Source organism: Bombina bombina, chromosome 8 (assembly GCF_027579735.1).
Source record: "Bombina bombina isolate aBomBom1 chromosome 8, aBomBom1.pri, whole genome shotgun sequence".
NCBI lineage: Eukaryota > Metazoa > Chordata > Amphibia > Anura > Bombinatoridae > Bombina > Bombina bombina.
The window spans coordinates 173118591-173131979 of record NC_069506.1 but is presented as its reverse complement, the minus strand read 5'-3'; the positions used below and the strand labels follow the sequence as shown (position 1 = coordinate 173131979).

The 13389-nt window shown below is 44.3% G+C and overlaps 1 protein-coding gene across 2 annotated transcripts in view; it reads right to left on the bottom strand.

Moving 5' to 3' along the window:
* PPP1R12C (protein phosphatase 1 regulatory subunit 12C) overlaps positions 1 to 13389 on the bottom strand; it is a 666212-nt gene that overhangs the window by 549244 nt on the left and 103579 nt on the right. For both annotated transcript variants that reach the window (XM_053690707.1, XM_053690708.1), the window contains exon 2: positions 2685 to 2815. In XM_053690707.1, the coding sequence (XP_053546682.1) occupies positions 2685 to 2815 (131 nt within the window). The remainder of the gene's footprint in view (positions 1 to 2684; positions 2816 to 13389) is intronic.

The following is a 13389-nucleotide window of genomic DNA, read 5'->3' as shown; positions in this document are numbered from 1 at the left end:
CAAAGAGAATGACTGGAGTGGGAGGGAAGGGAGGAGATATATATATACAGCTCTGCTGTGGTGCTCTTTGCCTCCTCCTGCTGACCAGGAGGCATAATTCCACAAGGATGAAATTCGTGGACTCATCGTGTCTTTAAAAAGAAATACTTTTCCCCTAGTAATAGAAATAATTTCAGTCAACCTGGGTCTAAACAAGGTCTTACCCTTGTAAGGAATAGCCAAAAGCTTTGATTAAGAGGAAACATCAGCTGACCAAGATTTCAGCCACAATGCTCTACATGCTAGCACAGCAAAACCAGACATTTTGGCTCCCAATTTATTGACCTGCAAGGAGGAGTCAGTAATAATGGAATTGGCCAACTTAAGAGCCTTAATCCTATCTTGAATTTCCTCTAATGAAGTCTCTCCCTGAAGAGACTCAAACAAGGCGTCAAACCAATAGGCTGCAACACTTGGCACGGTAGCAATACACACTGCAGGCTGCCATTGGCGACCCTCAATAGGAATAGTAGTTATCTTAGCAAGAGTAGAAATGGCTCCTTCTACCTTAGGCACCGTTTGCCACGACTCCTTAATGGAGTCAGCAATAGGGAACATCTTCTTAAATACAGGGTAAATGGAATCCCAGGTCTCTCCCATTCCTTTGCTATCATCTCATTGGCACGGTCAGGCACGGGAAACACCTCCACCGAGGAAGGTACATCAAAGTATTTATTACGTTTGTCAGATTTCCTAGGATTGACAGCAGTAGGAGTATCCGAGTCGTCAAGAGTAGCCAAAACCTCCTTTAACAGTGCACAGAGGTGTTCAAGCTTAAATCTGAAGGATACAACTTCAGCATCAGATGAAGGAATTACACTGTCCAAATTTGAGATTTCACCCTTTAGAGGCTACCGACTAATCTTCCTCATCGGACTTGTGAGAAAGGGAAACTGAGTAGCAGAAGTCGGAGCAGAAACCCTACTATCTGAATCTCTACATTTCCTCTTACGTTTACCATGCAGCATGGGAATGGCAGCTAATGCCGAAGAGGATACATGGGCAGCAATTTCTGCTTTCAAAAACACTCCTCCAGGAGATTGAGAGGAACCGCAGGGCACTGCAGGTGACGCCATTAAGGCTTGGGACGTCCGAAGAGAAGACCGTGGCATTGCCTGAACAGCATCATCCTTAGAGACTATTGGCTCAGTAACAGAATTTTCCTTTATCTTGTAAAGTTCTGTCTATGCATGTGGAACAAAATGGAAAAGGCGGAACAACGTGGTTATCCAAACACAGAGGACACTTGTCCATGAGAACAGCCTCCTGTACCATAATGCAAAAACCAAAATAACCACTTTATAGAAATAATATACACAAATATATTTTCCAAGTGACTGACCCTTTAAGAGAACAGTCACAAATGTGTCCCCCAAAATAGCGTTTAGCTATCAGTTAAACGCTTCCTTTATTTTAGGCACTGTCTGATAGTGTAGGTATAAATAGTTTTTGGGCAGCAATATGCAGAAAAGTTTTGTTTAACTTAAAACAAGCACCAACTACACCTCAGCCATACGACTGAGGTGCCTACCTGCTCCTGCGATATTTAACAATCAGGAGGACACTTCCCTACCGTCTTCAAGCAAACACACAGCAGACTGGAACAGTGCGGTCACGTGATCAGTCTGTGAAGCTGCGACTGGTAAATGCTACCGCACACTCCTCCTCCTGCAATTTGCAAGCTGACATAGAACAAACAGTGCCCTTATTAAAATATAGCGTATAAAACAAGTCATTTCCAATAAAGTCCTCATTCTCTGCAAATGTACCGGCCACAATATGGGGTTAATACTTTCCCTTCATCAAGTTAACCCCATGTCTCAAATCCCATCATAGTGCCTGCTACTGCCTGAAAACGATCCTGATCTTAGGATACTAGTCCCCACATAGATGCAGCTTGTTTAATTATGTATTAAGCCCTTCAGGGCCAGCCTCCCCCCAGAAGACAAAAAGGCAATTACCTGCATCTCTAGCTGCCCGGCAGAAAGACCGCTCTCCTGGTATGGAAGGACGCCACTCCTTACAGGGACCAGTGGAAGAAAGAACAGTTCTCTGGTTCTCTATATCAGGGCAGCAAACTGCTAGAAAAACACAGTGAAGCCCACTTCACAAGTTCCTAACTGCTTTAAAGCCACCACTGCTCTACAGAAGAGACTTATGTGGAGTACGGCTAGACCCAATCTAGAAGGAGGAAGATAGGAGTAAACCTACTCCGGCTTCCTAAAAAACAAATTCTCAATTGAACACACACACTACCCCATCAGCAGTGCTGAGGTCATGTTTTGCTGTGATCTAATGAGATTTCACTGAAATCTCTTGAGTTCATAGTAAACTTCCTTAAAGGAATAGGAAAGTAACATGACTTTGCCTGCACATACCAGATGCACACTCCCTTGCATCCTAATTGGCTGCTTAAAGTCTCTTTACAGTGGGGTGTGAATACTTATGAAATTATGAGGTAAATATTCTTCCTTTTTTTACAAAGAGATGTTCAGGTGATATTTTCTAGTCAGCTTTTTACAGCTATGCTGTATCACTTTCTAGTGCTTAAACATTTGGGTATCAATGTCCCTTTAAAGTATTTAATCAATTTTATTAAAATACATTTAAAAAATTAAAGTCTCTCTCTATTCCTTTATACTTACTCTGCTATCTCCATATAGCCACAGGAGGCTGCAACATGTAGAGGCGTCCATCCCTCATTATCAGATTGGTTCACATTAGCTCCATGATTTACAAGAAATTCTACAACCTCCAAGTTCTCATCAATACAGGCCTAGGGAGAAAAAAAAAATTGCAAAATAAAAAGAGAATTTAAATTAAAAACAAAAAAAACCCACAATATTTTATAGTTTTACTGTATCAAATATTCTTGCGCCTATAACCACATCTAAGCTTAGTTTGTTTGCTTTCATGTCATCAAGATATTTGTACTATTAAACAGACTAATGGGGGGGGATGGCATTGGTGGGGAAAAAAAAAAAACTGAACTACATCCTGAAGAAACGACCTGCCAAAAACAGCCGAAACTAAAGCCCGAGAGAGAGAAACTAAGTGACGGCTGATAGTCTCTATAACAGATATACACTAGAACTGCAAGACAGCATATAGACAGGTCTCAGGATAAAATACTAGAACTGTAATAACATAAATTATGCTTACCCGATTATTTCATTTCCATCAAGGGGAGGAGAGTCCACGGCTTCATTCATTACTATTGGGAATTAAGAACCTGGCCACTAGGAGGAGACAAAGACACCCCAGCCAAAGGCTTAAATACCTCCCCCACTTCCCACATCCCCCAGTCATTCTGCCGAGGGAACCAGGAACAGTAGGAGAAATCAGGGTATAAATGGTGCCAGAAGAGTATTAAATTTAGGTCCGCCCATCGGAGATACGGGCGGAAGCCGTGGACTCCCCTTCCCTCGATGGAAATGAAATTATCAGGTAAGCATAATTTACGTTTTGCATCTAAAGGGGAGGAGAGTCCACGGCTTCATTCATTACTATTGGGAACATATACCTAAGCTCTAGAGGACACGGAAAAGAAACCGGGAGGGTAAAAGGCAGACCCTAATCAGAGGGCACCACAGCCTGCAAAACCTCTCTCCTTTGAAGAACGGTTAGGACACAAAGAAGGAACAATTCTTTCCTGACGGTTAGACACCACCTTGGGAAGAAACCCCAACCCAGTGCAGCCATATCCACATGAAACGCCAGATAAGGAGGATCACATTGCAAGGCAGCTAGCTCAGATACTCTGCGTGCCGATGCTATAGCTAACAGGAAGATAACCTTCCAGGACAGAATCTTAATGTCTATGGAACGCATGGGTTCAAACGGAACCCTCTGCAAAACTTGAAGGACTAAGTTTAAGCTCCAAGGCGGAGCCGACTGCCTAAAGACAGGTCTGATTCTAGACAGAGCCTGAACAAAAGATTGGATTGTCAGGTAGCTCAGCGAGTCTCCTATGCAACAAGGCTGATAATGCCGAAATCTGTCCCTTTAAGGAACAAGCGGCAAGACCCTTCTCCAAACCATTGTGGAGAAAGGACAGAATCCTGGATACCTTCACCTTAGGATATCCATGCTTCTCACACCAGGACAAGTAAGTCCTCCACACCTTATGGTAGATGCGACGAGTGACTGGCTTCCTTGCCTGAATTAGAGTATCAATCAAACTTTCATAAAATCCTCTCTTGGCTAAGACTAGGTGTTCAATCTCCATGCAGTCAGCCTCAGAGAATCTAGATTTTGATGCTGAAAGGGGCCCTGTGACAGCAAATCCCTGCGACAGGGTAACCGCCACAGCGGAGAGGATGACATCCCTACCAAAACCGCAAACCACGTCCTCCGCGGTCACAAAGGAGCAATCAGAATGTCCGAGGCCCGCTCCTGTTTGATGCGTGCCACTATGCGAGGTAGAAGTGGTAACTGAGGAAAAAATGTAAGCTAGGCTGAATCCCCAAGGAACCACTAACGCATCTATCAGCTCCGCCTGGGGATCCCTGGACCTCGAACTGTATTGAGATAGTTTGTAATTGAGTCTGGACGCCATGAGATCTATCTCCGGCGTTCCCCATCTGTGACAAATCTCAGCAAACATTTTGGGGTGAAGAGACCATTCCCCCGGATGGAAGGACTGTCTGCTGAGAAAGTCCACATCCCAGTTGTCCATACCCGGAATGTGAATTGCTGAGAGCGAGCAGTCGTGGAACTCCGCCCACTCCAGAATCCGAGAAACGCGAGGGAGTTCCTCGTACCCCCCTGATGGTTGATGTAAGCCGAGGTAATGTCGGTCTGGAATCTGATGAAACTGACTGACCCCAGAGAAGGCCAAGCCTTCAGAGCATTGTAGATTGCTTGTAGTTCTAGGATGTTGATCGGAAGGAGAGACTCCTCCTTGGACCACTTTCCTTGTGCCATCCTGGCACCCCAAACAGCTCCCCATCCTGACAGACTGGCATCCGTGGTCACAATCTCCCAGGACGGTCTCAAGAATGATGTCCCCATGGACAGTTGCTCCGGACGAATCCACCGAGAGGGAGTTTAGAGTCCGAGCATCCAGGGATATCAGCTGTGATAGATCTGAATGATCGCCGTTCCACTGTCTCAACATGCACAATGGAAGAGGTCTGAGGTGTAACCTGGCGAATGGGATGACATCTATGCTTGACACCATGAGACCTATCGCCTCCATACATTGAGCCACCGATGGGCTTGAGGAGGACTGAAGGGCAAGACAGGTGGATGCAAGCTTCCTGCTCCGCTAATCCGTAAGAAATATCTTCATGGACAGAGAGTCTATTATCGTGCCCAGGAACACCAAACTGTTGCTGGTAACCAGGGAGCTCTATCCTGAGTTGATCTTCCAATGGTGAGATTGGAGCAGAAGAAGAGCCCTCGAATGATCCTCTGGGAGGCTGAGCGACGGCGCCTGAACCAGGATGTCGTCAACGTAAGGTGCCACCGCAATGCCCCTGGATCTGGCCACTGCAAGCAGTGCCCCCAGAACCTTTGTGAAGATTTTCGGGGCCGTCGCCAGACCAAAGGTAAGGGCCACAAACTGGAAGTGTTGGTCCAGAAATGCAAATCTTAGGAACCTGAAGTGGTCCATGTGGATTGGCACATGAAGGTAAGCGTCCTTCAAGTCTATAGTCATGAACTGTCCCTCTTGAACTAGGGGCAGAATAGATCTGATAGTTTTCATTTTGAACGATGGAACACTCAAACTTGTTTAAACACTTTAGGTCCAGAATCGGGCAGAACGTGCCCTCCTACTTTGGAACCACAAAAAGGTTGGAATAGTACCCTAGACCCCTTTTGGCTAGGGGTACTGGTACGATAACCCCTAGAGAGGCGAGATCTCTCACACACACTCTAGAAAGGCCTCTCTCTTCTCCAGTCTTGAAGACAGGTTTGACAGGAGGAATCTGCCCTGGGGCGGATGGGGTCTGCACCCTATCCTGTAAACCTGGGAGACAACTTCTAGCACCCAAGGTGTCCTGAACATCCTGCAACCATACGTCTGAGAATAGAGATAATCTGCCCCCTAAGTGATCCGGAGACAGGTCGGGGGCCGCCCCTTCATGCCGTCTCAGCAGGCTTCTTGCTCTGCTTGGACTTATTCCAAGATTGAGTCGGCTTCCAAGATACCTTGGACTGGTCCACTTTCGCTGTGATTTGCTGGCGCTGGGCCTTGCCCGCATGAAAGGAATGAAAAAGTAGATCCCTTAGGCTTAGCCTTCTTATCCTGCAAAAGGAAAGCTCCCTTGCCTCCCGTAAAAGTGGATATAATCCAATCCAATACCTAACAGGATCTTTCCTTGAAAAGGCAGGGACAACGTTTTAGAGGTCATTTCCACAGACCAAGATTTTAGCCACAGAGCCCTGCGCGCTAAAACAGAAAAACCCAACACCTTAGCATTCAGGCGAATAATTTGCATATTGGCATCACAGATGAAATAATTGGCGACCTTCAGCGCCTTAATCTTCTCCTGTATCTCGTCGATGGATGTCTCCCCCTTGACCATTTCACAAAAGGATTTACAGCAATATGTTGCAGCTCCAGCGACAGCCGCAACTGGCTGAAAAACAAACCCTATGTGCTGAAACATCTTTCTCAACATGTTTTCAAGCTTTTTATCCATGGGCTCTTTAAACGATGAACTATCCTTGAGGGGAATAGTCGTCCGCTTCGCGAGCGTAGAAATGGCCCCATCCACCTTAGGGATGTTATCCCACAGCTCAAGCTGCGAGTCCGAAACAGGGAACAGTTTTTTAAAAGAAGCAGAAGGGGAAAGGATGACCCTAATCGCTACCATTCATTCTTTATAATATTTTCCATCATAAAAGGAACCTGGAAAGACTGAGGTACTACCCTGTCCTCGTATACCTTGTCAAACTTAGGAATCACAGGTTCCTCCAGTATCTTCGGTTCCAGAACCTCCAGAGTAGCAAGCACATGCCGTAGCAGAAAGCACAATTTTTCCATCCTAAACCTATAACCAGGCTCCTCCGCCGCCGGAGGTTTAGATGACACGGACTCTGACCCAGAAGGGGCCTCCTCCGAAGAGTTGGAGTAGGCCTCGTCATCGTATAGAGCCTCTGGATCAGCCATCGGCATGGATAAACCCTGGGCCGGGCCGCTATGATAAACCCTACGCTTGCGCTTAGCAGAACGTGGTAAGGCATTGATCACTTTCAAAACTGCCGATTCCAGGTGGACCACAAAGTCTGACGGCCAACAAATCTCTCCCGAAGGTGTAACGATTGGACCCCGGGGTGCTGCATGTGCAATCAGAGATGAATGTAGGGAATGCACCTCCCGGGACGAAGAACCCTGAGAGGTGGATGGCTCAGTAGTACTAGACATCCGTTTACCTTTAGATGTTGTAACTTTATCAAGATGGCTCAGTAGTACTAGACATCCGTTTACCTTTAGATGTTGTAACTTTATCAAGGCATGTGGAACATAGTTGAGCAGGCTGATCTACCAGAACCTCCTTACAATAAACACAGGAACGAGACTTTAAGGAAGGAGAGTCCTCCATCGCTTGCGCGTTTGGGTAGACTATGTATAAAAAAGGCACCTTTATACCACCAATGGCCGGGGGACTCACCACCTCCTAGGACCCGGACTACAGAAACCGCTACGTCTCCTGCGCCACAGATCAACAGAGAAGGATAGATAAACACACCCAGTCACATTGAATGCCTGGCAGGACTGCCCCTGCACTAAGGAAAAATGTGCCAAAAAATGGCCGCGCAAAATTTCTGCAAGTAACCTGAAAAGTTCCACACATTGTCAGATCCTCAACTCGCACATAACGCAGCAATGACGCAAACAATATCATGTATAAGCCCCCCGTTCAATAATCTCCCTTACAGGAATATTAACCCTGGATTCTGTAAAGATAAAAAGGCGCCACACTGTGACCCTGTCTTTTAGGTTTTAGGTTATTAATAAAAATGAAACAATCTTACCAGAATATACGCCGTGGAACAGGAACACGGCCCTTCAAGTGTGACAGGTTAGTAGCCTCGCTCCTGACATGGACTTGAGTGAAGAAAGCAGGCAGCGAAACTCGTCAGCGCTGATTGCTTATGGAGCTGTTAATATGAGTCGGGATGGTTTCACAGAAAGACTCTCCCTGCATCTCTGGACTCTAACTTTCACCCAGGCTCTCACTGAGAGGCTGACAGGACTACTTAAAAGTCCAGTCCCAATGCGAAGAGTACTACCCTCCATAAGAGACGCCGGCACGCCGATGCCATCCTCCTGTGACGAAAGGCAAAAAATGACTGGGGTATGAGGGAAGTGGGGAGGTATTTAAGCCTTTGGCTGGGATGTCTTTGCCTCCTCCTGGTGGCCAGGTTCTTAATTCCCAATAGTAAAAAATGAAGCCGTGGACTCTCCTCCCCTTTAGATGGAAACAGAATTTTAGCCAATATTGTGGTATACACTAATAGGATCTAAGAAGTTACTGCTGTGTAATTAGAAATGCAATAGATACAGTCTGATAAGACAGTATATATTGGATTGCAAGCAAAAAGATAAGCAGTTACTGTAATACCCGTTTTAAGCAAACATCGACTGCGGTATACGTCAGAACTATATAATCTTGAAACAGTGACTTGTATACATGAAAGCGAGTAGTACAATAACTCCTGCTGAATACAATAAATTAGAAAGTAAATTAAAAAAAATTGTTAGCAACCAAAAACACTAAACTCTATACATATAAATTATGCAGACAAAATAGCCTAGATCCATTATTTTACAGTAATCAAGTAAATAAGGACTATAAACAAAACCCTATATACAGACTATGCAGTTGCATGAGCCAGAGTAGAATATAAAATCAAGCCAATTTGTAAACTATACATATATTAACAGTACAGACCCAAAGCTAAAGATTAACCCCCAAAGGGTCCAAACCAGGGAACACAGATCCAGTCTGTTCCCATATAACAGAACACAGTGCCAAGGCACAATTAAAACCCCCTTTAGAGCTAAAAGAAGTAAGGAACTTACAGAGAAGTACTATATAGGCACAGCAGATACAAGGATTGCTCACAAATTCACTTAATACCATCTGATTGACAATAACTTTCTAAATTGATCACAATTACAAATTAGTATTACACAGAAGAAATAAGTTTTTAAAAAGTTACCTTTTACTACCCCTGTGCTTCTGACTTGATGTGCCGTCCTAAGAGAAGGGCAGAGCAAACATGCCATAACAGCAAGCCTTCCCTCCAATCATCATTGCTAGTTACCCCAACCCCCCCCCCCCCCCATATGGCATGCTAGTTCACAGGAGTGCGGTCACAGCATCCCCTTTGATAAAATGGTTGCAAGAGACCTTAGATGTGACGGTCTCTTGGTCGCTCTGCAATTCACACCCACCAACATTTCCAATTCCTTTGTATAAGTAAACAGTTCATGACTGTCTCCCTGCCCAAAAACAGGCAAGTAAATGCCACCTCAGTCGGATCATTGTCCCCACAAAGTACCTAAGCATTTATAGTCTCACAATCAAGTCCAACAACACAGCTCACACATTCTCTCTCAGTATTAAGAGAATTTCAATGTCTGTGTCCATATGCAAGGCATGTATCTCGTGCACCAGCAATCACTTATGTGCCACGCCCACCTAAATACAAGTCAAACCCACTGTGTGCCAGAGTGCCCCATAATCCTAACATTCGTACTGCAAGAAGCATGTAGACAGGGGCGAGCAGGGAGGAGAAAGCCAGGGTAGACAAGTTTCCAAAACAGGCAGCTTGGGTTTGGAAAGATATACATATATACATACATATATACATACATATATACATATACATATACACATACATATACATATACACACATATACATACACACATATATAGTGGATATAACAAGTCTACACACTCCTGTCAAAATGTCAGGTTTCTGTTATAAAAAAAAAATGAGACAAAGATAAATAATTTCAGAACTTTCTCCACCTTTAATGTGACCTATAAACTGTACAACTCAATTGAAAAAAAACTGGATTTCTTTTAGGTAAAGGGAAATAAAAAACTAAAATAATATGGTTGCATAAGTGTGAACACCCTTAAACTAATACTTTATTGAAGCACCTTTTGATTTTATTACAGCACTCAGTCTTTTTGGGTATGAGTTTTTCAGCATGGTACATCTTCACTTGGCAAGATTTGCCCACTCTTCTTTGCAAAAACACTAAATCTGTCAGAATGCGAGGGCATCTCCTGTGCACAGCCCTCTTCAGATCACCCCACATATTTTGAATTGGATTCAGGTCTGGGATCTGGCTGGGCCATCCCAAAACTTTAATCTTCTTCTGATGAAGCCATTCCTTTGTTAATTTGGATGTATGCTTTGGGTCGTTGTCATGCTGAAAGATGAAGTCCCTCTTCATGTTCAGCTTTCTAGCAGAAGCCTGAAGGTTTTGTGCCAATATTGTCTGGTATTTGGAACTGTTCATTCCCTCTACCTTGACTAAGGCCCCAGTTCCAGCTGAAGAAAAACAGCCCCAAAGCATGATGCTGACACCACCATGCTTCGCTGTGGGTATGGTGTTCTTTTGGTGATATGCAGTGTTTTTGCGCCAAACATATCTTTTGGAATTATGGCCAAAAAGTTCTACTTTGGTTTCATCAGACCATAACACCTTTTGCAACATGCTTTTGAGAAACTTCAGATGTGTTTTTGCAAAATTTAGCCAGGCTTGGATTTTATTTTGTAAGAAAAGGCTTCCGTCTTGCCACTCTACCCCATAGCCCAGACATATGAAGAATACGAGTGATTGTTGTCACATGTACCACACAGACAGTACTTGCCAGATATTCCTGCAGCTCCTTTAATGTTGCTGTAGGCCTCTTGGCAGCCTCACAGACCAGTTATCTTCTCGTCTTTTCATCAATTTTGGAGGGACATCCAGTTCTTGGTAATGTCACTGTTGCACCATATTTTCTTCACTTGATGATGACTGTCTTCACCGTGTTCCATGGTATATCTAATGCCTTGGAAATTCGTTTGTACCTTTCTCCTGACTGATACCTTTTAACAATGAGATCCCTCTTATGCTTTAGAAGCTCTCTGCGGACCATGGCTTTTGCTGTAGGATGCGACTAACAAAATGTCAGGAAAGACCTACTAGAACAGCTGAACTTTATTTGGTGTTAATCAGAGGAACTTTAAATGATGACAGGTGTATGATGACTCCTATTTAACATGATTTTGAATGTGATTGCTTAATTCTGAACACAGCTACATCCCCAGTTCTAAAAAACATAATTTATGCTTACCTGATAAATTCCTTTCTCCTGTTAAGTGTAGTCAGTCCACGGGTCATCATTACTTATGGGATATTAACTCCTCCCCAACAGGAAGTGCAAGAGGATCACCCAAGCAGAGCTGCTATATAGCTCCTCCCCTCTACGTCACACCCAGTCATTCGACCAAGAACCAGACGAGAAAGGAGAAACTATAGGGTGCAGTGGTGACTGGAGTATAATTTAAAAATTTAGACCTGCCATAAAAAACAGGGCGGGCCGTGGACTGACTACACTACAGGAGAAAGGAATTTATCAGGTAAGCATAAATTATGTTTTCTCCTGTTAAGTGTAGTCAGTCCACGGGTCATCATTACTTCTGGGATACCAATACCAAAGCTAAAGTACACGGATGACGGGAGGGACAGGCAGGATCTTTATACGGAAGGGACCACTGCCTGAAGAACCTTTCTCCCAAAAACAGCCTCCGAAGAAGCAAAAGTGTCAAATTTGTAAAATTTGGAAAAAGTATGAAGAGAAGACCAAGTTGCAGCCTTGCAAATCTGTTCAACAGAGGCCTCGTTCTTAAAGGCCCAAGTGGAAGCCACAGCTCTAGTGGAATGAGCTGTAATTCTTTCAGGAGGCTGCTGTCCAGCAGTCTCATAGGCTAAACGTATTATGCTACGAAGCCAAAAAGAGAGAGAGGAAGCAGAAGCTTTTTGACCTCTCCTCTGTCCAGAATAAACGACAAACAGGGAAGAAGTTTGGCGAAAATCTTTAGTTGCCTGTAAATAAAATTTCAGGGCACGGACTACATCTAGATTGTGCAGAAGTCGTTCCTTCTTTGAAGAAGGATTCGGACACAATGATGGCACAACAATCTCTTGATTGATATTCTTGTTAGTGACAACCTTAGGTAAGAACCCAGGTTTAGTACGCAGAACTACCTTATCTGAATGAAAAATCAGATACAGAGAATCACAATGTAAGGCTGATAACTCAGACTCTACGAGCCGAGGAAATAGCCATTAAAAACAGAACTTTCCAAGATAACAGCTTGATATCAATGGAATGAAGGGGTTCAAACGGAACACCCTGTAAAACGTTAAGAACTAAATTTAAGCTCCATGGTGGAGCAACAGTTTTAAACACAGGCTTAATCCTGGCCAAAGCCTGGCAAAAAGCCTGAACGTCTGGAACTTCTGACAGACGCTTGTGTAAAAGAATGGACAGAGCTGAGATCTGTCCCTTTAAGGAACTAGCAGATAAACCCTTTTCTAAACCTTCTTGTAGAAAAGACAATATCCTAGGAATCCCAACTTTACTCCATGAGTAACTCTTGGATTCGCACCAATGTAAGTATTTACGCCATATTTTATGGTAAATCTTTCTGGTAACAGGCTTCCTAGCCTGTATTAAGGTATCAATAACTGACTCCGAAAAACCACGCTTTGATAAAATCAAGCGTTCAATTTCCAAGCAGTCAGCTTCAGAGAAATTAGATTTTGATGTTTGAAAGGACCCTGAATTAGAAGGTCCTGTCTCAGAGGCAGAGACCAAGGTGGACAGGATGACATGTCCACTAGATCTGCATACCAGGTCCTGCGTGGCCACGCAGGCGCTATCAGAATCACCGATGCTCTCTCCTGTTTGATCCTGGCAATCAATCGAGGAAGCATCGGGAAGGGTGGAAACACATAGGCCATCCCGAAGGTCCAAGGTGCTGTCAAAGCATCTACCAGGACTGCTCCCGGGTCCCTGGACCCGTAACGAGGAAGCTTGGCGTTCTGGCGAGACGCCATGAGATCTCTCTCTGGTTTGCCCCAAAGTCGAAGTATTTGGGCAAAGATCTCCGGATGAAGTTCCCACTCCCCCGGATGAAAAGTCTGACGACTTAGGAAATCCGCCTCCCAGTTTTCCACTCCAGGAATGTGGATCGCTGACAGGTGGCAAGAGTGAGACTCTGCCCAGCGAATTATCTTTGATACTTCCATCATCGCTAGGGAGCTTCTTGTCCCTCCTTGATGGTTGATGTAAGCTACAGTCGTGATGTTGTCCGACTGAAAC